The following is a 21413-nucleotide window of genomic DNA, read 5'->3' on the forward strand; positions in this document are numbered from 1 at the left end:
ATTAAACAATGAATTTAAAAACATTTTTGTATCATGAAGAAATCCAAGCCATTCACAATCTGCATTCATGAAATTGCCTTTGGCATTACATATTGCTTGATCAGATATATAATCAAATCCTTATTAGTAGTCCTAAAAGTCTTGTGATTATTCTAAAGCTCTTTGTATTGGAATATGAGTTTTAACTATCAAACCAAAAGCTTGAGGCATATTAAATTTTGTTTCAATTTACGAAATTTTTTATTTATTTTGGTTTCATCTTTAAGAAGATTGAAAAAGTTGGTCCAAGCTGATATGTAATGGCTTCACAAACCTCTTATATTACTTTAGATACTGTGCACTGATGTATATGGGGATGACAATCCTGGAATCCCGAAATCCCAGGGTTTCGTACAAATTGTTGATCATAAAATCCCAGGATTAGTCTCCGAAATTTCCTGGGATTTCGGGATCGTCAAAAAAAAAAAAAGTTAACAAAGTTTAAGCTTATAATTTTGATTAAGTAATTTGTACATCATTTTTAGCTGTTTGGTTGTGTAACTGTTTACTTGTGTAACTGTCACTTTTAATTACTTTTGACTTTCGTCCAACATTTCTGTGTTGTCAGAAAGTTAAAACCATTAATTTAATTACAAATTAATCGTTTTTTCAAAAATCCGCAAAAACGCAAATTTAATTGACCAGAGTGTTTTTAAAACATTCTGAATGTTTTTAAAAATATAAACAATGTTTTTAAAAATATAAACAATGTTTTTAAAAATATAAACAATGTTTTTAAAAATATAAACAATGTTTTTATTTTTAGTTTTTTTTTAATAAAATGTTTTAATTTTTAGTTTTTTTACTGTAAATCATGCACAGAGTGTTGCTACATCGTTTATCTTATAGCTTGACTCGCAACAAAGTGCTGCTACATCGACTGACAAATAGCCTGGCTCACAATGGAGTGCTGCTACATCGACTGACAAATAGCCTGACTCGCAACGGAGTGTTGCTACATCGACTATCTTATAGCCTGACTCGCAAGGGAGTGCTGCTACATCGACTGAGGGTATGGTTGGGGCAGGCAGTCTATCAAGTCATAAAAAAAATTTCCGCTCTTGCATACTTATCTTACTTTTTGTCAACAAATTACGGAAAAATTTTCTGACAACCAGTTAGGGGTTATATACATATATATATGTATATATGTATATATGTATATATGTATATATGTATATATGTATATATATATATATATATATATATATATATATATATATATATATATATATATATATATATATATATATTTGGGTTGGTCAATTTTAATTCCGCATATTGCATAATATTGCAGTAGTTGGAGACAGTTAAAATAAGATTACTCTCAAAATTTGAGAGATTTTGGATAAAGAATCGCTAGCGGATTTAATTTTTAAGATTTGTAGAATTATGGGAAAAAAACCTTAAAAAGCATTATATGCCAAAATTGACGTTTTAAATATGTTCATATTTAAATGCTTTTTAATATTATTTGCATTGCTAAATGATTTAAATTTATAATAATTTATAACAATTAGACTACATTTATAACAACTTTACTAATTTATAACAACTTTATTTACATAGTGAAAATAATATTTATTTACAAAATAAACATTATTTTCACAATTTAAACATTTTGAACAGGGACAAATATTTTTAGGAAAATATTTTCAATCTAAAAATATCATCTTAAAAATGGGAATAGTGCTCTCTTGAAATATATGGTTTAGGCATCTTCCTGCTAAATAGTTTAGTTAAAATGCAGCTGTGTCGATTCTCGAATCCATAAACATTGGGATGCTTCCAATACAAGTTTTACCGTTTGCTCAACACTCAAGGAGTGAGATGGAATGTCGGAAATTTAAGATTTAGCATTATTGTCAATCATGTATTAGATTTGCGCAACTGAAAAACGTTGTGTTGTAGCTGGCCTCCATAACTTTTGTAATGCTTATGTCAACCAACTCATACCAATGATTAGCATTAAATAAATTTCCAGAATTTTCTTCAAATTTACTTACAAATTTTCGTTGTTTACTCTATAAATATAAAACGAAGACAATTACCACATTTAATGTATCATTTTTTTCAAAACTTTATTTTAGTTAACTATAAAAAAATACCTTTGCCTCAGAGCCAACAGGATTTGAAAACCAAAGTTTCGTATCTTGCTGTCATTATCTTTTAGCATGGCATAAAGAATATTGTCAGGTTTTAGGCACAATGCATTGTTTTTAATGTGTTTTTTTTAACAATAATTTTAACATCATTAAAGGGGAGATTATTTATTCTAGTAATAGTAGAAAAAACGAGGCGCCAAGTTGACCACTGAAGCTTCTTGGCCTAGTTGTGTCACCATCAAATTTTATAAAAAGAGCTCGTAACGAAAGTTCATTTTGATGTAAAGCGTATCCAATTGGATGTACTTTTCTTTTTAAAAACTCTTTTAGTTTTGCCACTAAGTCACTTATTGGTCCAGTATTGGTAGCAGTGTTATCAAGAAGAACAGCTTGTATACTTTCCAAACTGTTATGTTCTTGTAAAATTCTGATTGTTTCGGTAGCACAAACAAAGCCTTAAGCAACAGAAACAGGAATCGTCCTATGAGTCAAATAATTTCCACTCAATTTTCCATCCTCATAAGTAAACATGAGGTGATGTTCAGGTTCAATGAATTTCTTAAGTATTTCTCCTTGAGTTGAGTTAATTATTTTACTTGTTTTAGTTACCTGATCAAGCTTGCTATTTACCCCAGGACAAATTAACTGTTTTTTTTTTGTTCTGAGTCCACATCTTTACTAACGATTTTTACTTTTGACTTGGACCTATCTAATTTGTATTTGTCAATCAAAATATCTTTTATATCAAAGTCATTTTTTAGGATATGTTTAAAGTTATGTAGTAAAGCATTTGCAAGGGCTGCACCTACGTTTGACAAACACTCGTTTCTGACTAGTTCCATTGCAAGTCTCGGAAGTTTAACCAAGTTGTATTTTCCAATAGGATTATTTATTGGTTTATCTATTCACCTTCATCCTAAAAAAAGTCAATAAAACGAAATGCTTGATGTTTCATCTACTACAAATATTTCATGTATTTATAAAGTGTTTACCTCCGTATTGGATAAATAACTTGTTTCTTCAATTAAGATTACATGTGGTATGGGGGATTCATCTTCATCAACTAGCTAATGAGATATTTTTTGTCGATTTTTTATCAAGTCTTTGAATCCTTTTGACAGATATTCTATCAACGGAAGAAAGTTGATATGCATCTTTTGGAGTGATTTTTTCCCTCTGATCACGAAGATAAGCTCTTTCATCAAGAGGTACTTTATTACTTTGAGAGCAAAAGCATACAATATGTTCTTCAATGCAATTTTGTTTATTACATAAAACTTTTCTGTCACTACAGGGAAACACATCTAATGAACAGGAACATGCAGAAATATCAAAAAGTTTGTCCAAGTTTGCATCAAGATTTCTTTTTGCGCTTGCTTTTCTGTGCTTGCATATAATATCCTTAGCAAGTAAGAGAAGATCTTTAACTTTCCTATTAATAGATTTGTCAATTATAAGACGTAAACTTGGGTTTGTTGCAGCCCAAAGATTTTATATTATTGTTCATTTGCTGAGTCACTAATACATTATCTGCATTTGGATTTATATGAAGATAGTAATAGTACTGAATAACTTGTCTAATAGTGCTTGGATCTGTCATTGATAATTCACTTTTTTTTTTTCACTTTTCATCCACGTAATTGTAGCCTTAACTTTTGGCATTTTTGTAGACTAATAATATATGTAAACTGTATTAAAGTAAACACTTAGAGTCATGGGCCATGGCATGATTTTTTAGTGGGGGCCAAAGCACTAAAAAACCCTAAAATATCTAAACTTACTATTAATAACCTGCTTTGAAAAAAAAATCCTTTTTGAAAAAATCTGGGGGCCATGGCCCACTCAGGAACTGATTAAAAGCATTAGTCCCTTCAACTGAATTAAGTAAAATCGTTAGTTCCTTGGAAAAGTTTTTATATTTTATTCTACTTCAGAAGTTGCAAAATTTATTACTTTTAATTTTAAAACCAGTTTTTAAATACAAATAAGATACAATACTTTTAAATACAAACAAGAATTGTTAAATACAAATAAGATTTGCAAAATTTAAATTTAAATGTGTGCAAACTTTTTAAAAAATCGTTTATTAGTTACTTTATAAATTACTAGACTTAAAATAAAATATTTCAATGTTTAAAATTAACAATCTAATATAACTAGTCCAAAATTAAGACTTGAAATGAAAATCTGCAAGCCATTTTTAAACCAGGATACTTTAGGTTTGGCAAAACCCCATTTCTAACCTGGACACAGTAACTGCAACATTACGCCACTCGAAATTCAAAAAAAAAGCTAAAGTCGACTCTATATATATATATATATATATATATATATATATATATATATATATATATATATATATATATATATATATATATATATATATATATATATATAATTTTTTTTTAAATATTGAGATAAGGAATAGGTATAAAAATGATCAGTGTGGAATAGATTTACTAAGACCCCTATTTTATGGGTACAGACAGCTAGTAATAAAATAAAAGCAAAATGCCAAATATTTTGTATTTTGTTTTTGCATAGTCTAAAGTTTTCGAGTTTTTAATCCTTAAATCCACAAGTTCTCTTAGTTTGTTGTTGACGAACATGTTTATAAAAACATGATTTTACTATTTTAAAATATACTTTTGTTGAATATTAAAAGATTTTGTTGTAAAGTAGAATGTTTTTTTGTTTACTATTGCAAATACACAAGTTTGGAGTTTGGTTTTTTTAAAAGAATGATGCGCCACCATACTAAGTAGACCTGTTGCTTAAACAAGTTTCAATAAAAACAAGGTTATCTATTATGTATTGTTACTGGGGTTTACCATGCAATTGCTGTAAGAATGCTGCATTTTTTTTGAGATATTATCTCAAAACTTAAATGGAACAAACCCATTAACATCAATGTTGATTATAGTTTATTTGCATGATATTTATATGTATATTAATTGTATTGCTGTTATTATTAATGTTGTTATTGTGTAATATATTGATGTTAGTTGTATAAATTATATTTTTGTTTTTTACTTAAATTTTTTGTTATCTTGAAACATTTCAAATATATTTTGAAAACAAGAACTGAGATCAAAAAGTTCAAATGATTTAGAAAATTCAGATTACAAATAACCAAAAATGATAATTGATTTTGCAATTTGCAATTTTGATCTATGTATTAAGTTTAATAATTTAAATTAATGTGTTGAGTAAATAACTAATGATAATATGTATATGAAAGAATGTTGCTCTATGATGGTGTTTTAATATTCTATTAAACTTTTTTTCACAAAGTTGTAAAATGATATATATCATTGTGAATTATATAAATTTAACTGAGAATATCTTACTTACATAAAACACATTTTAATGGTTGGACATCAAAAAATGCTTGACTAAAATCTCATGTTGAGATTTCAGTCAGACAACTGTGTCAGCACGTCACAAAGTTGTCAGGCAATTTAACAGTCAAAATGTTTAATGACTTTTTGACTTAATCAAACAGATTTTAGACAGACAGTGTCCTGTGTCCAAACATTTAAATGCAAGCTGCTTTCTTTCCGTTTGAAGGTATTAAAAAAACTTTTTATAAACATAAAAAAATATTTTAATAAATATTAAAAGCACTGCTTCAATAATTTTTTAACATTATATATTTTATACTGTTTAAATTTTTTTTACAGAGTTCAGAATGGTCTTAGCTCAAATGAGGTTTAACTAGTTTTGTTTTTATTTTTATTAATTTATGTCTTTTAATAATTATAATCTTTTGTAGTAACATTTATGAACAATACTTATTAACACTTTTCAGACCTTTTTAATTAAATTTTTATTTATTAGGATCAATTTGACCTGATTTTACCTGATGTTCCAACCGATTTCAAAATTAGATCCCCTGAAAATACGCATATAACCAAAGAAACAGACACAACTACCAATAATCAAAAAGAAATTAATAATTCTTCATCTAGTATAAATCTTGTCAAGAAAACTTGCACATTTATTTCCGTTAACAAACTTTATGAAATTCTAAAGGATTGCAAAAGATACCCACAGTCTACTTTAATAATTGATGTAAGACCAGTTGAGGAATACAACGAAGCAAGTATTTGCCATCAATGCATGATTAATGTGCCTGAGAATATTTTAAAACCCGGTGCAAATGTTAATACAATTGAAATGAAGCTAAATAATGAAACATGGAAATTATGGAGTAGTCGATTTGAAAAAAAAGATGTAGTTATCGTTGATTATGATTTAAAAGAAGATTTGTTTATACCAACATGTCCTGTTAAAATTCTTTCAGATGTTTTGTTACAGTTTGAGGGAGGTTTTCAATTGTTTGCTGTATTAGGTGGTTTTAAAGAATGGCATTTATCTTATCCAGCACTTACAACAAATCCTAAATACTGCAAACCTGTGGGTTTTTTTTTTTTATTCTTTACTAAAAAAAAAATTTTGAAATTTTTTTGTTTATTTTATTGTTATTGAAGTTTAACTGTGTTAATTTAAGTATTAATGCCTATTAATGATTAAGTCATTTTTAAAACCAATTATTTATTAAACTGATGAAATTTGTCATATCAAAAGTATGTATTTTAATCAATATGTATAAATTAATGACTATTTATATTAAAACAAATAACTTAATATCGTTGGTTTACAGAGGAAATGCACTAAGCCCATTTTTGGCAGTTTGGAATTATTTATACCACTATTTAATATTTTAAATTTTCTATTGTTTGATATACCACAAATTCAATAAATCCATTATTAATGAGTTTTTAAGATTTTTTATTTCACACAAAAACTTATTATTTTAACTATTATGCAAAAACTTATTTGTTCATTATCTCAAAATGATGTTTTTGGTGCATTTCCCCTGTATACCAATGATATGTTGTATCTATGATTTCATCTTATTAATCTTATTACCTAAATCAATTTTTTTTAGACTCAAAATATGACCTTTAATCAAGATCTGCTAAGTATTGTGAAAGATCTATCATATCCAGAACTTATTGTTAACAAAATGTATGTGACTAATAAAAATATTAAAAAAATGTTTCGTTGTAAACTTTTTTAACTATTTTTTTTTTTACTTAATTTAGAAAAGATGAAACAAAAATAGTTGACACATCTTCTGTGGCTAATTTTATGAAACCTAATGAGATGCATGACATAAATAATACTGAAAAAGAAAATTACATCGAAGTACCTGTTGAAAATCAAACAAGAAGTAAAAATGTAGCTGATATTAGTAATTCACAGATATCTGAAATAGTTGCAAATGGCCAAAAATCTGAAGAGTCTAAGACTCTTTTTGAAAAAAAACACTCCTCATTTGAATTCCCTTTGTTAAATTTAGTAACTGATAAAAATCTAATTAGTAGTAGAGATATTAAGGAGAATGTAGGTAAAACTGTTGTAGATATAAAGGAGAATATAAGTAACACTATTGTAGGTATCAAGGAAAATGAAGACAATCCTATCAGAAATAATAATATGAATGGAGATAATACTATCAGAAATAATAATGTGAATGAAGATAGTACCATCAGAGATAAGTCTTCAGTTGCAAGAATTTCAGATAATGAACCTACAAATGGTTATATTAATAAAAAAGATAATTTTGTTTCCAGTACACCAACTAACTTAAATAAGTTAATATTGACACAACCAGTTGTCGGCTTAACCACATCAGATAAACTCCCTGTTAATATCACATCCCAGATATCTCCACCAATATTGCCAGTATCATCAAATACTTCGACCCAACATCTAACTAACATCCAAAATTTACCAGATAAACCTAACATTTTCTTACAGCCCAAGTTTAAAGCCGATTCTGAAAATCTTGCTGAAAAAGGAAATCCTGTTCCTAATATTTCCCTCATAGCTACATCACATCCTGTAATTACTGTTCCTCCCATGATTTCACAAGTAAATCCAAATATGGGTATTTTATCTCCACAAGTTAATGCCATACCTAATGTAATGGTTCAAAGTTCCCTGGATTTACCTAAACAGGGTGAGCGTAATAATAGTGCTAATGTTCCAGCTACATTTGTTCCAAAGCAATATTCCACCAGTTCTCTTTCAGTTCAAAAACCTAAATGCCTTACTACCTTCGGTTTACCAAATGGCTGGGAAAAAGCTATTAGCCATGACACTGGGAGAGTTTATTATAAAGACCATAACACTGAAACAACCCACTGGGAGTTGCCTATAGAAGTCCAACAACAAATGTTAATAAAACCAGTACCACGAAAAGAATTAAGTGTTACAAAAGCATTTAATGATTCTTTTGCAGTGCCAAACGAATTCTCCCATAAAGATGCAGAATCAAAAATTAAAAGATCTCTCTCTTCGCCAAATCTAAATGAAGCTAGTGCTGATCAGTTGCCAAAATTGAAATCATTTCCTGTTATAGATCGTTTATCAAAGCCAACGTAAGTTTTTATAAACTGTTTTTAGGACAAAAATAGAATAAAAGAGTTCTTTAACTAGTTGTTTTGCTATTTTCTTCTCTTTTTTAGAGAAAAAAAAACTGTTTTAGTTGATAGAACAACCAAACCTGTTTCAGCATCAAGACTAGAAAAATTGGCACCAATTTATGGGAGTATGGTAAATATTTTATATTCATTTCTTTATAATTATTAATGACAAAGTTAATTAACTATGTTCATTAATGACAAATTGTTCATTAGCAAAGTTAATAAAGTTGCCATAAAAATCACCATAACTTATATGACATCTTTTTTTCTAAGTAATTATTTACTTTATACAATTTTTTTTTTTTTTTTTTTTTGCTATATTTTTTTGCTTTATTTTGTTATATTTTTATTAAACTAACTCAATTAATCTTTTAAAAATTTATTGTAATCGTGGACTTTATACACAGTCAAATGTTGTTGCCAAAGTTAAAAAAAGTATAGTATATGTTTATAGTAAACAATTACTAAAAGATTTGATAAAGAATTTTTTAATAGTATAAAGTTTGAGTTTAAAATAAAAGTTTATCTTGTCTCAGATGGGATTTGAGGTCTTCCTCTTTATCTTTTATATATATCCGCAACTGTTGATTTTCCAATATCAAACTGATCTGCTGTTTCTTTTTGCTGAATTTCTCTTTGTCATTTTTAAACTTTATTCAAAACAATCTTTTTAATTTAAAATATGTTTTATTTATCTTTTTTAAAAATTAAGTAAAAGCCTATAAAAGTAGTGGAATTTTATCATTTTAGTTTTGTCGCACACTTTTGCACACACATATTTCATTAAAATAAACTTTTAAGATTAAATTGCTTAGATTTAGTAAGAATTTATTTGTTTTTAGATTTGTAATCAATTTTTGACGTTCTTGTGAAAATTTAAAAGAAATTTATATATATTTAATTATAAAAAAATTTATGGAAACACAAATTTATGGAAACACAAATTTAAAAAGTTTGTTTAAAAAAACTATGAAAATGTGCACTTTTTTATTTTTAGTTAAAAAATGGTTTTTAAGCCATAAAATTTAAAATAATAATCTTTATATAAAATGACTATTATTTTTAGAATTTTTATAAAATTTCACTTCTTTTGAGACCCAACATGATATGCTTTTAAAGAACTTTTTTTTTTTAATATTAGGGACCCGTCTGATATTTAAGGGTCTTGAGCAACCTCTTAAATTTTTTTTTTATTCAAAAATTTTTTAAATTTATAATTTATTTATTACATAAAACACATTTAGGGGGTGTCAGCAGACAATTTCAAAAAAAGTTGTTTTTTGAACACCCCTAATATATATATATATATATGTATATATAATTATATTAGTTTATATATATATATATACAACCCTCGGAATTAGGGTCGGCATTCGGCAATGCCAACCTAACTGCCAACCTGAAAGTGTTTGAGGTCGGCAAAAAATTGCCGACCTCGTTTCTATGTTTTACGGTTAGACCTTTGTATCAAATAATTTTTGCTGACCTGATGCCGACCTCTAAAAGATTGAGGTCGGCAAATTATTGCCGACCTCAATTTTCCTAATTCTGAGGGTTGTATATATATATATATATATATATATATATATATATATATATATATATATATATATATATATATATATATATATATATATATATATATGTATATATAGTTATATTAGTTTATATATATAATATATATATATATATATATATATATATATATATATATATGTATATATAGTTATATTAGTTTATATATATAATATATATATATATATATATATATATATATATATATATATATATATATATATATATTATAATTATATTAGTTTCCGTAATTAAATTTTATGGTTTTGACAAAAATTGTACTTCTTTAAACCCAATTTTGTCTTCTTTTTTTTTTTTAAGTGATAATTTTATTTAGGTGTTCTAAGAAGTCTTTACGGTCTTATTACAGAGCACCACGGATGAGGTGCTCTGTGATAAGATTTAATTGGAAGTTCATGCCTCCTTCCTAACAGATGTCGCAGTTAAAATTGCAAATTTGCCCAGAGGTGGTGTTTGAACCACAGATTCTTTGTTTCTAAGGCAAGTGCGCTACCATGCACCACGGCTGCTCTTAAAACAGTATAATGTGTTCTTTAACACATAATACTGTGTGTGTGTGTAAATATATATATATATATATATATATATATATATATATATATATATATATATATATATATATATATATATATATATATATATATATATATGCATGCATACACACAGTATTATGTGTTTAAAGAAGATAAAATTGTGTTTAAAGAATATATATATATACATATACATATATATATATATATATATATATATATATATATATATATATATATATATATATATATATATATATATATATATACATATATATATATATATATGCATACATACATACAGTATTATGTGTTTCAAGAAGACAAAATTTTGTTTAAAGAAGTACACTTTTTGTCAAAACCATAAAGTTTAATTATGGAACCTAATCAAATTTAGCGTTTTTTAAAAAACCTCAAAAGCGCAAATTAATTAAGATTGGAATGTTTTTATTTTTTTACTGCTCACATATATTGACTGATAAATAGGTAGAACATGCAAGAAATGTTGCTATATTGTGTGTGTATATATATATATATATATATATATATATATATACATATATATATATATATATATATATATATATATATATATATATATATATATATATATATATATATATATATATATATATATACATACAGGCTTCGGCAGGAAGCAAGAGCTTTAGCTCTCGCCCAGAGCTCCCCTAAAATGGTTTACAGGAGCAATTTATGGCTCTTACAAAAGTAAATTTTTTCTCTCAAAAATTATCATTGTAACTAAAATAAAAAACATTCATTTTAATTATTTTTAATTTTAATTTAAAAAAATTTTAATTCTTAAATTCCTGCATTCTATCACGATAAGAAAATATAAAACTTTTTTTTTATAAGCAGTAAAAACAACGCTTGTCTAAAAAAAATTTAATGCTGCAATAAATGACACTTGTTCACTTGTTATGTATATATTCTTGTAATATTAATGTAACAAACATGGTGCGGCATATCTATGAATGCTTGACTTATCTACGAATGCTTGACCAAATCTATGAAAGTTCAAACTTTCAAATCTATGAAAGTTTTGTTAAAAAACTTTTGTTAAAAAAAAGAAAAATGAGCTTCACGTTTCTATATTTTGTAAACGTTGGCGTTTGCCTAAAATATATATATATATATATATATATATATATATATATATATATATATATATATATATATATATATATAGCGCTTTCAGAAGGTATTCGTGCACGCATAATTTTTTAACCTTTGTTCACCTCAAAGTATAAAATATAAAAAGTATTATACTAAGTATAACATAAAAATGATTTTTTTTATTACTATTTTTAGTTTAATTAGAAAACAATAGGAATGACAAAATTAAGACGGTGTGTGAAAATTTTAGCGCACTTACAATCTTTCAAAGATTCTAAGAAAACTTAATGTTTTATATGACCAACTTTGTTTTTAAGGCATACTAAGACTCTGCATGGCATGGAATCTATAAGTTTTTTGATTAGATCTTGTGGCAAGGTATTCCACAATTCTTGCATTTGAGTATTAAGCTGTACCAAGTTAGTGGGTTTGTTTTTTTGAAAGTCAGTTAAAATTTCAAAATTGCAATAACCAAAATATGTATTGATTAATTGAAAAAAAGTGGCAAGTGTTTGGCATGCACAAAAGTGGTCTCAGCAATCGAGAAATTGGACGTCACCTTAAGAGCACTCAAAAACTATAATAAATTTGACACAGTTAAAGGCAAAAGTTACTCTTGTTGTTCTAAAAAAATGTCAGAAAGGGACAAAAATAAAACAATTAGGCTTGCTAGGCACATTTCAAACATGAGTATAGCCAAAATCACCTCTGACCTGAATACAACAGTGGATGCATACCAAGTTAGCCAATCAACAACTAGCAAGCTGATGAAGAAAAAACAACTCAATTTTTACTTTGCAACAAAGAAGCCACTGCTATGCACCAAAATCTCAAGTGAAAAAAATGGGGCAAAGAAAGACCTGCATGGTCTGTAGAGCAATGAAGAAAAGTAATTTTCTTGGACAAGTTGATCATTGAACTTATCAACGGTAAGAAAAGGATGTTAGTGAGGAGATAAAAAAATGAAACATACAGTCCTCATTTTATCATGTTAAGACTTCAACGAGGAAGAGATTCATGTGGCATTTGAGGCTGCATCACTGGATCTAGCACTGGTCTGGTGCTAGATCCAGTGATGCAGCCTCTAAATAAATCTAATCATTTATTAATTATACTAATGTATAATTAATAAATGATTAGATTAATGTTATAATATAATTATTATAGTATTAATGTTCAAAAATTAGTGGAAACATATTTAAAAAACAAATATATAAACAGAAAACAAAGAAATAAAACACAATTATAATTTTTGGTGTTTAATAATTGAAAACCTTTTGTATCTTAAATGTGTTGAGTAGAATTTTCTCTGCTTGTTTTGAATCAGTGAAAATCCTACTCTAAGAAGTCTAATTGATTTTTTATGATTCTATATTGTTTATATTGTTATATTGATTCTATATTGTTATATTGTTTTGCAATAAGTTATTTTTTCTAGTCTAGCATCAAGAATTCTCGGTACCAATTAAAAAAGTAATTTATTAAAAATCAAATTTAAAATCAAGTGTCAAAAAAATGCTAATTGATAAATTCAAATAAGTTTTTGGTCATAAACTTTCCATTAGTTTTGAATAAGCTTTCAAAGTTTTTAACGTAGTTAAGATTATTGTTTTTCCCTCACATAAGTAGCAAAATCTTTTTAATTTTATGGAAAATTTCCCTCACATAAGTAGCAAAATCTTTTTAATTTTATGGAAAATGGTTGTTTTTTTTTAATGGAAACCATTGTGTGGTTTTTATTTAATATGAAAACAAAAATGCATTTTTAATAAATTCTTAGGGTCGAGTTTTAACTGGGTTAAAAAATCTTGGCAACACTTGTTATATGAACTCCGTAATTCAATGTCTTGCATGCACATTGCCACTTGGAAATTATTTTACAACTGGACTGTATGAGAAACATCTGAATTTAAGCAACACTAATGCACATCCTGGAGAGCTAGCGCGTGAGTTAGCTTTCCTTATTATTGTCATATCAGCAGGAGAATATCGGTCTGTTTCACCAGTTGACTTCAAAGTTGCTTTGGGTAAGTTTGCACCTGATTTTAGTGGGTTTAAACAGCAAGATGCTCATGAACTTTTGATGTTTTTTATGGATGGCCTTCATGAAGATGTAAACAAAGTATGATTTATCAAAATATTTTTGTTTTTATTTATCACTGAAGTATTTGTAATGTATTTGTAAATAATCTTGAAACAAGCAACAACAAAAAAATGTTATTTACAAATAAAATATTGTATTTAAAAAAATAACTTTTTTTAACTTTTACTTTTTTATTGTTTTTAACTTTTACTATTTTATTTTTAAAATTTTACTTGTTTGTTTAATTAAATAAGTAAAAAGTGTTCTATTAAATTATATATAAATTTAAGTTAAAGTAAAAAGTAAATTAGTTTATATAATTAGTAAATATTGTAGTAAATTAGTAAAAAATTAACTAATTTTATTATTTATACAACAGCTTTTTTTTTTCATTTAAATTTCAGTAATTTTAAGCAAAATGTATCAATATATATTTTAAAATGTTTAAAAATATATTTAAGCAAAATGTACAATATACAAATATATTATATATATAACATATATAACATATATATACAGAAAGCACAAACATCGTTGATACTAAGATTGGAAATTTTGTAAAATATATACCTAATTCTTTTGTTTTTCAATTTTTTTGTTGTTGTTTTATATTCACAAATTTGTTTCCTTTATTGATTAATTCTGAAGCACTCATATTCTAGGAAAAACTAGATATAACTTTTCTGAGCATTAAAGAAAAGTTGAATTAGAAAGGACGTGATTTGGTTGGTGTAATAAATGATGGCAACTTGCTTGAACAGCCACCATGATTCAAGCCTTCCATGGATAAAAAAGGCCTAGTATACAGTAATATTGCGTTCTATTTAATGTAAAAAAATCCATGGCAAGCGATTTGAACCACATTTTGATTAGTTTTATTTAGAGAAATCCTTTTGAAGTTAGTGACTTTTTTTTCAATAAAGTACTACTTTACACAGTCACATGTGTTTATCTCTCCTTTAAACTTGTGCCCATATCAAATTTACATTTCTGCAAAGTTTGTTTATTTGATTCTGTTTTTAGTATTTAAAGGTCGCTTTAGTGTACATTTCATTAATATATTGGCTAACAGCAAAAACAGTACAGATTCTTGCTAACTTGTAATAATTTCACCAAAAGTAGGCCATTCTGAAATAATCATTGTGTTCCTAAGTTGATGGATCATTGTTAAAAAAATCAGCAAATATATTAAATTTTGCAAAAAAAATCTGCAAAAAATCTTTTCCCAGATTTGAAACAATTAATTTCTTTTTCTAAGCAACATTAAGTAAATTATTTATAAGGAACATTATTTATTTTTGCATGGATTCCTTTGGCACTTACTGTTGAAATTTGGTTCATGTTTATTGCATTAGCCATCTTCCGTTTTTGTATTTACGGATGTGTTTTCATTAAAAGGCAATATCTTCCTAATTCAAGTACCATAAATGATTTAAAATATTCATAATTCAGCATGAGATATAACAGAATCTTAGTACTGAAAAAGTACTTTTAGTAACTGGAAATTGTTATTCTAAGCTTCAACAAAAAAAATGCACACGAAACCAGGCTTGTATGTAAATTTTAATAATAAATGCATAATAATGATAGTGTATAAATAAATATAATGATAAATTCATTACAAAATAAAAATATTTTTAAGCTGTAAATAGCTTTTCTTGTCCACCTAGCATAATAAATGGTAACTGGAACTTAGAATGGGATATAAATGACATTTAAGATTCTAAATAATCAAAAACACTTTTTGTCAAGGCTAGAATACATATAGTTGTTGCCACTTGTGAATAGAATCTTTTTAGAGATTACTACAAAGATTATAAATATACAAACAAATAAATTATAATAAATTATAATAAATTATATTTATACAGTATAAAAAAAAGTAAGTAGTACTATGAAAAAGTATCAAAAGTCTTTTTAACTAATTTTTTTTTTAAAACTAATTTTTTTTAAAGTTGGTTAACTTAAAACGTTTAAAGTCTTTGATATATCAAAACCAAAACCATTTGCTCACCACTACTAATTAATGCATGATAGAACAGTAGAACAAGAAAATCAAAGTATGTGTTAATTCTCAGAAGGTAAGATTTTGTGCTTAAGATAAGTTTGCTTATTAAAAATTCAAAAGTTTTGCCAATAAGAAGAAAGAAGATTGGGCAATAGAGAGGTTAAAGTTTTTGCAAAGTTTTTAAAAAAGCCACAAATCCCATTTTCCAGCTGGCATTAAAACAAGTTAAGCGTTAAATCGTTTAGAGAGTATTAAAGAGAGTTCTGGAGAATACTTTTATAAGACTGCGGCAAATGAATGTCAAATAAATAAAATGAGAGGGGTTTAGTAGTCTGAGAATAAGGGACCAATAGAAAAAATAGTGGGATCATTGTGTCAGAGAATCACTTTTTCAAATTTTGAAATCAAATCAAAAAAACAATCATTTCTTGCAGTAATTAAAGGAGAGTGAGGCTTGACTTGAAAAAAACTTGACAAGAAGGATTAAAAGTTTCCATACCTTCTAAGATCCACAAGATTATAAAAAAGGCACTATTTTTAGCAGAGTAACAAAAGGTTTTAATTAGATCATTGCATGATTTAAACTACTTAAAGGTAAACAAGAAGAAACTGAGTACAAGCAACTACAAGACACAAATCAATGAGTGAAATTAAGTGATTAGAGTTATCTGAAAAATGAGTTGCAATGTTAACTCTTAATCTGATTAGGAGATTAAACAATGGTACTAGAGCCAAGCCATTCAGTGTGATGATCATTAAAGTCACCAATAGCAACAACAGGGTTGGCTGAGGAATAATGAGAATGGGCTTGGTCAATAAGAATAGAAACAAAATTGAAAAGAGTGCAGTCTTATGAATGAGAACAATTAAGAACAAACAAAATAAATGCTATCTCCTAAAGTCTTAATTTTGGGGGCCTTCTTCATGACAGTAGCTGTATGCAGTTTTCATCTGCCAAAGATGAGTATTTATATTAAGACACCGTATCTAACCTTTGAATGAAAAACAAATAAATTTATTTACAATGAAATTTCCGATTATGGATGAACATTGGTTTCTATAAAAAAGAATAAAAATAAAAAAAATAAAAAAATAAAAAACATGGTAAACTTAATCACCAATCTATTAGATTTAAAATTTATATATCTTTTTATGTTCACTTGTTTCTTTTTATCTGTACTTTTTTTATTTATTTTACCTCATTACTGTGCACATTGAAGTGACCTTGTATTTTTAGTTTTACTTATATTTAATCTAAGCTATATAATAATACCACTGAATAAGTCAATTATTTTATAAGCAATCTTTTAGTTGCTAGCTTATAACATTTTCTTAATAATGTCTTTGCAAATAATAACATTTTAGCATAATGTTCAATGTAAAAATCAGTTTTTTGTCTCAAAAATATCTAAAAAAAATTTGTTTGTAGAATAAGTTTTTTGATTATCATCTTTTATTTTTAGTATAAAAATAATGTTTTTAAAATTAATTTTTTTTAAAGTTGGTTAACTTAAAACGTTTATATAAAAATAATGCTAAATTTTCAAGTTGGTTAACTTTAAGCGTTTGTAAACTTATAATTATTGATACAATTTATGCAAAAATGTTGATTTTTAATTACAATTTTATTAAAATAAGTTTTCTGCATGTTTTAGTTTCAATTGATTTAATAAAATAATAAATTATTGTTTGCACAAGAAGAATGATCAAAAGAATGAAGGAATAAGTATTTAAATCACTATTTACTTTCTATCTATCAAGTTTCTAAATATTTTTTGATCTCACCATGCCCAGGTAAAACTAGAAGCTAAATGTTAGTGGTAGCATACTGAAATACGAACCAATTTGTAATTATGTATGAAATAGTTATGCTACTGCAAAATAAAACATTTTTTGATCTCTTGTACTTGAAAAAATAAAAATAGAAAGTTTTCAACTCAACATGCTGCTATATTCTTTTGACAATTTCCATCCAGTCTAATGATTTAATAACCAAATATTATTGATGTATGAAACAAATATATTTGTTATTATAAAGTATAATTGTCTAGTGTAGACCTACAAATACTATTCTTTTTACTTTTTATGATTTTGTTTAGATTGTAAAGAAGGAAATAATCAAAATGAAAGAAACTGATCATTTATCAGACGAAGCAGCTGCTGATATTGCATGGAAAGATTACAAGCTAAATAATGATTCAGTAATTGTTGATCTATTTCAGGTAATATTAATTTGGTATTTAAATAAGTACATCTACATTATGCATACATAATAATGCTTACGCTATCACAAATAAATTCTATGGGCAGAATAAATATTTACTTAATTTACTTTAATTAATTGAGATTACTATAATGATTTAGGGTCAATTTCGCAGCACAGTGACATGTTTAAGTTGTAATAAACGTTCAAAAACTTTTGATGCTTTTAACTGCTTGCAGCTACCACTGCCAAGTAATCAGTCCACAACTCTTGAGGTTAGTAATTAGTGTGACTCTTGAGGTTAGTAATTAGTGTGACTCTTGAGGTTAGTAGTTAGTGTGACTCTTGAGGTTAGTAATTAGTGTGACTCTTGAGGTTAGTAATTAGTGTGACTCTTGAGGTTAGTAATTAGTGTGACTCTTGAGGTTAGTAATTAGTGTGCATTCTAATTAAAGACTTTTACTGTTATTTTTAATTTTCAGAATTGTATTCAAGCATTTACAAAAGCTGAAAAAATTGGTGGAAATGATAGTTGGTAACTTTTTATTTTCTTTCTAATAGTTTATACTTTTTTTTAGAGAATATATATACAATATAAGGCTGTAACTGTTTCTAGAATTTCTCGTAGTTTTAGTAACTCCTGGAAAACATATCTTGCCTTATGGAAAAACAAAATTATTTGAAAAATTTGTTTGCAAAGTTGTAAATTTATCCATCAGTTCTTTAAAATAAAGGTACACATGCAGTTGTTCAATAAGTCCTAGTTATAAATATTTAAATTGCTAAATTATGATTTTCAAATTTTAAACATTATAATATTCAGTCATAGTGTTGATTTAAATATTCTCTCTAATATATATTCTATCTAATATATATCAAAAAAAAAAAAATAAGCTCAATAAAAAATTGTGTGTATTTCAAAAAACAAAAAGTTTTGATAGTTGTAATTGAAGATATCCAGTCAAATTTCTGTAAATAAATTATGTATATTTTAAAAATATCTTATGGGCAATAGAATTTGATTGAAAGCTAAACCAAATATTAGTCCTTATGTTTAAATTTATTTTAATTTTAAATTGTATTATTAAAAAAAATTTATAGTAGTTTTATGTGGTTTTATAGTAGTATTTATGTAGTTCAAACCAAACTTTTAAGTCGTCACATCCTATATATAAAATAGAATTCTTGGTTAAAGATTTCTATTTTTATCTAATTTATGCAGTAAAGTTATTGACTTACTTTGCTAGATTTCTGCAAATAATAATAGCATGTGTCAAATAGCATATCAACAATATATGACTAATATCATTCTGATACATGCTACTATCATACTATTATCAATGACAATCCTTTTATCAATGTGCTACTTTACAAGTTATGTACCAATGTGTTGTTCCACAAATTGAAAGCTATCACCCTTGTTAAATGCCATTACTTGTGGTCAACATTATTTGTTTCATTATAATTTGTTATTTAACTAGAAAAGAAATAAATAAGTGAACCATTAATAAACTTCAAGAATAAAAAGAAAGTAAACTTGTAAGATAAATTTAAGATTTTAGTATGCAATTTAAAATTGAAATAAAATAAATAAAATTGCGTTAAATAATCAAAATGTTGTCAATCCGCAACATTTGTAATTCAAAACATTGTAATTTTTTATTTCTACATAATAAATTGTCATAAATTTTTATTTAGAGAGTTCAATGAAGTTTTCTTTATTTTTATTAATAATGCAATATAATTAGATTTTACTAAATTATTCAAAAGATTTTTATTTTTTAAGGAAGTGTTCAAATTGCAAGAAATACCGCGAAGCATCCAAGACTATTGAAATATGGAAATTACCTAATGTTCTAATTATACAACTTAAAAGGTAAGTTTTTTGTTATATTTATTGCTTTAACCAATGGAATCGCAATTTTAGACAATGATTGGTTTAAGCTAAGTATTGGCGTTACCTTATTGACGGTTTGCAAAAAAGCTATTTTTATACGATTAAAGTGATACAAGATCGCATCAAAATGCGCCCAACTTTTTGATAAAAATCAATTTACAAAAAATCACCCAGCGATTCACTCTATTAAATGACAACATCGCGATTATCTAACTAAATATCGCATTCATAACTAAGCACCTCCGATTTCTTATTTAAATATTGAAATGTAATGCATTATCGAGTTTAACTGCATTGCGGCAAAGCCAGTGTTTAATTTAAGCAATAACATTAATAAATATTATTAGATAAACCTTTTAGACCCAGCGGTTCTATTTAAAACTATAAGCATTTTCCTGCTCGTTCGGTGTGTATTTATAATTTGAGTTACAAGTTTTAATTTTTATTTGCTCACTTAATTAGTTTACATTTATTTACTGAAATTTATTGCTAAATATTATACACAGTAAAAAAATTACCCGTTATAATTTTTAAAAACATAACGCCAGTTTTCGTGTTTTATAACGGGTAATTACCGTTATGTTCAATGTATAATTCGTATGAAAATAACATAACGGTAACTGCCGTTATGTTATTTTCATACGAATTATATATTGAACATAACGGTAATTACCCGTTATAAAACACGAAAAATGGCGTTATGTTTGAAAACCTGAGATAACGAGTAATTACCCGTTATGTTATCCGTTATGTTTAAGGAAATTTCAATATTCTTAAAATATGCTTTTTTTTATTCTATAATGACCATGCAATTCACTAAAAACAAAACTCTCTCTCTCTTTATATATATATATATATATATATATATATATATATATATATATATATATATATATATATATATATATATATATATATATATATATATATATATATATATATATATATATATATATATATATATATATATATATATATATATATATATATATTGTTAGTTGTAACACAACTAGTTACAATTTTTTTATAAAACAGTTTGCTATGGAAAAGGACATTAACTGCGTTTTATATTTATAAAGAAAAAAGTGTTTTTCATTCTAAGAAACTCCAAAATGCTGGTTCCTACGGAAATATTTACTCTGCTTGATATTGAACGTTTAACAGAGTGAATATTTCTTTATATATCCATACATTTTGAATGTTGTGTAAGATTTTTTTTTCTTTATAAAGATAAAATGTAATTAATGTCCAATGGCAGGTCAAATGCTTTGCAAATACTTTTATTAGTATTAGTTTGTAATCATTATAAATTATTCTA

General features: G+C 26.0%; 1 protein-coding gene across 3 annotated transcripts in view; it reads left to right on the top strand.

The window, feature by feature from the left end:
* Window positions 1-21413, top strand: part of LOC100201504 (ubiquitin carboxyl-terminal hydrolase 8) — a 75995-nt gene that overhangs the window by 46300 nt on the left and 8282 nt on the right. For all 3 annotated transcript variants that reach the window (XM_065813925.1, XM_065813926.1, XM_065813927.1), the window contains 10 exons: window positions 5828-5855; window positions 5985-6563; window positions 7099-7178; window positions 7256-8596; window positions 8684-8771; window positions 13685-14026; window positions 18095-18217; window positions 18360-18473; window positions 18681-18733; window positions 19985-20074. In XM_065813925.1, the coding sequence (XP_065669997.1) occupies window positions 5828-5855; window positions 5985-6563; window positions 7099-7178; window positions 7256-8596; window positions 8684-8771; window positions 13685-14026; window positions 18095-18217; window positions 18360-18473; window positions 18681-18733; window positions 19985-20074 (2838 nt within the window). The remainder of the gene's footprint in view (window positions 1-5827; window positions 5856-5984; window positions 6564-7098; window positions 7179-7255; window positions 8597-8683; window positions 8772-13684; window positions 14027-18094; window positions 18218-18359; window positions 18474-18680; window positions 18734-19984; window positions 20075-21413) is intronic.

Source organism: Hydra vulgaris, chromosome 12 (genome assembly GCF_038396675.1).
Source record: "Hydra vulgaris chromosome 12, alternate assembly HydraT2T_AEP".
Taxonomy (NCBI): domain Eukaryota; kingdom Metazoa; phylum Cnidaria; class Hydrozoa; order Anthoathecata; family Hydridae; genus Hydra; species Hydra vulgaris.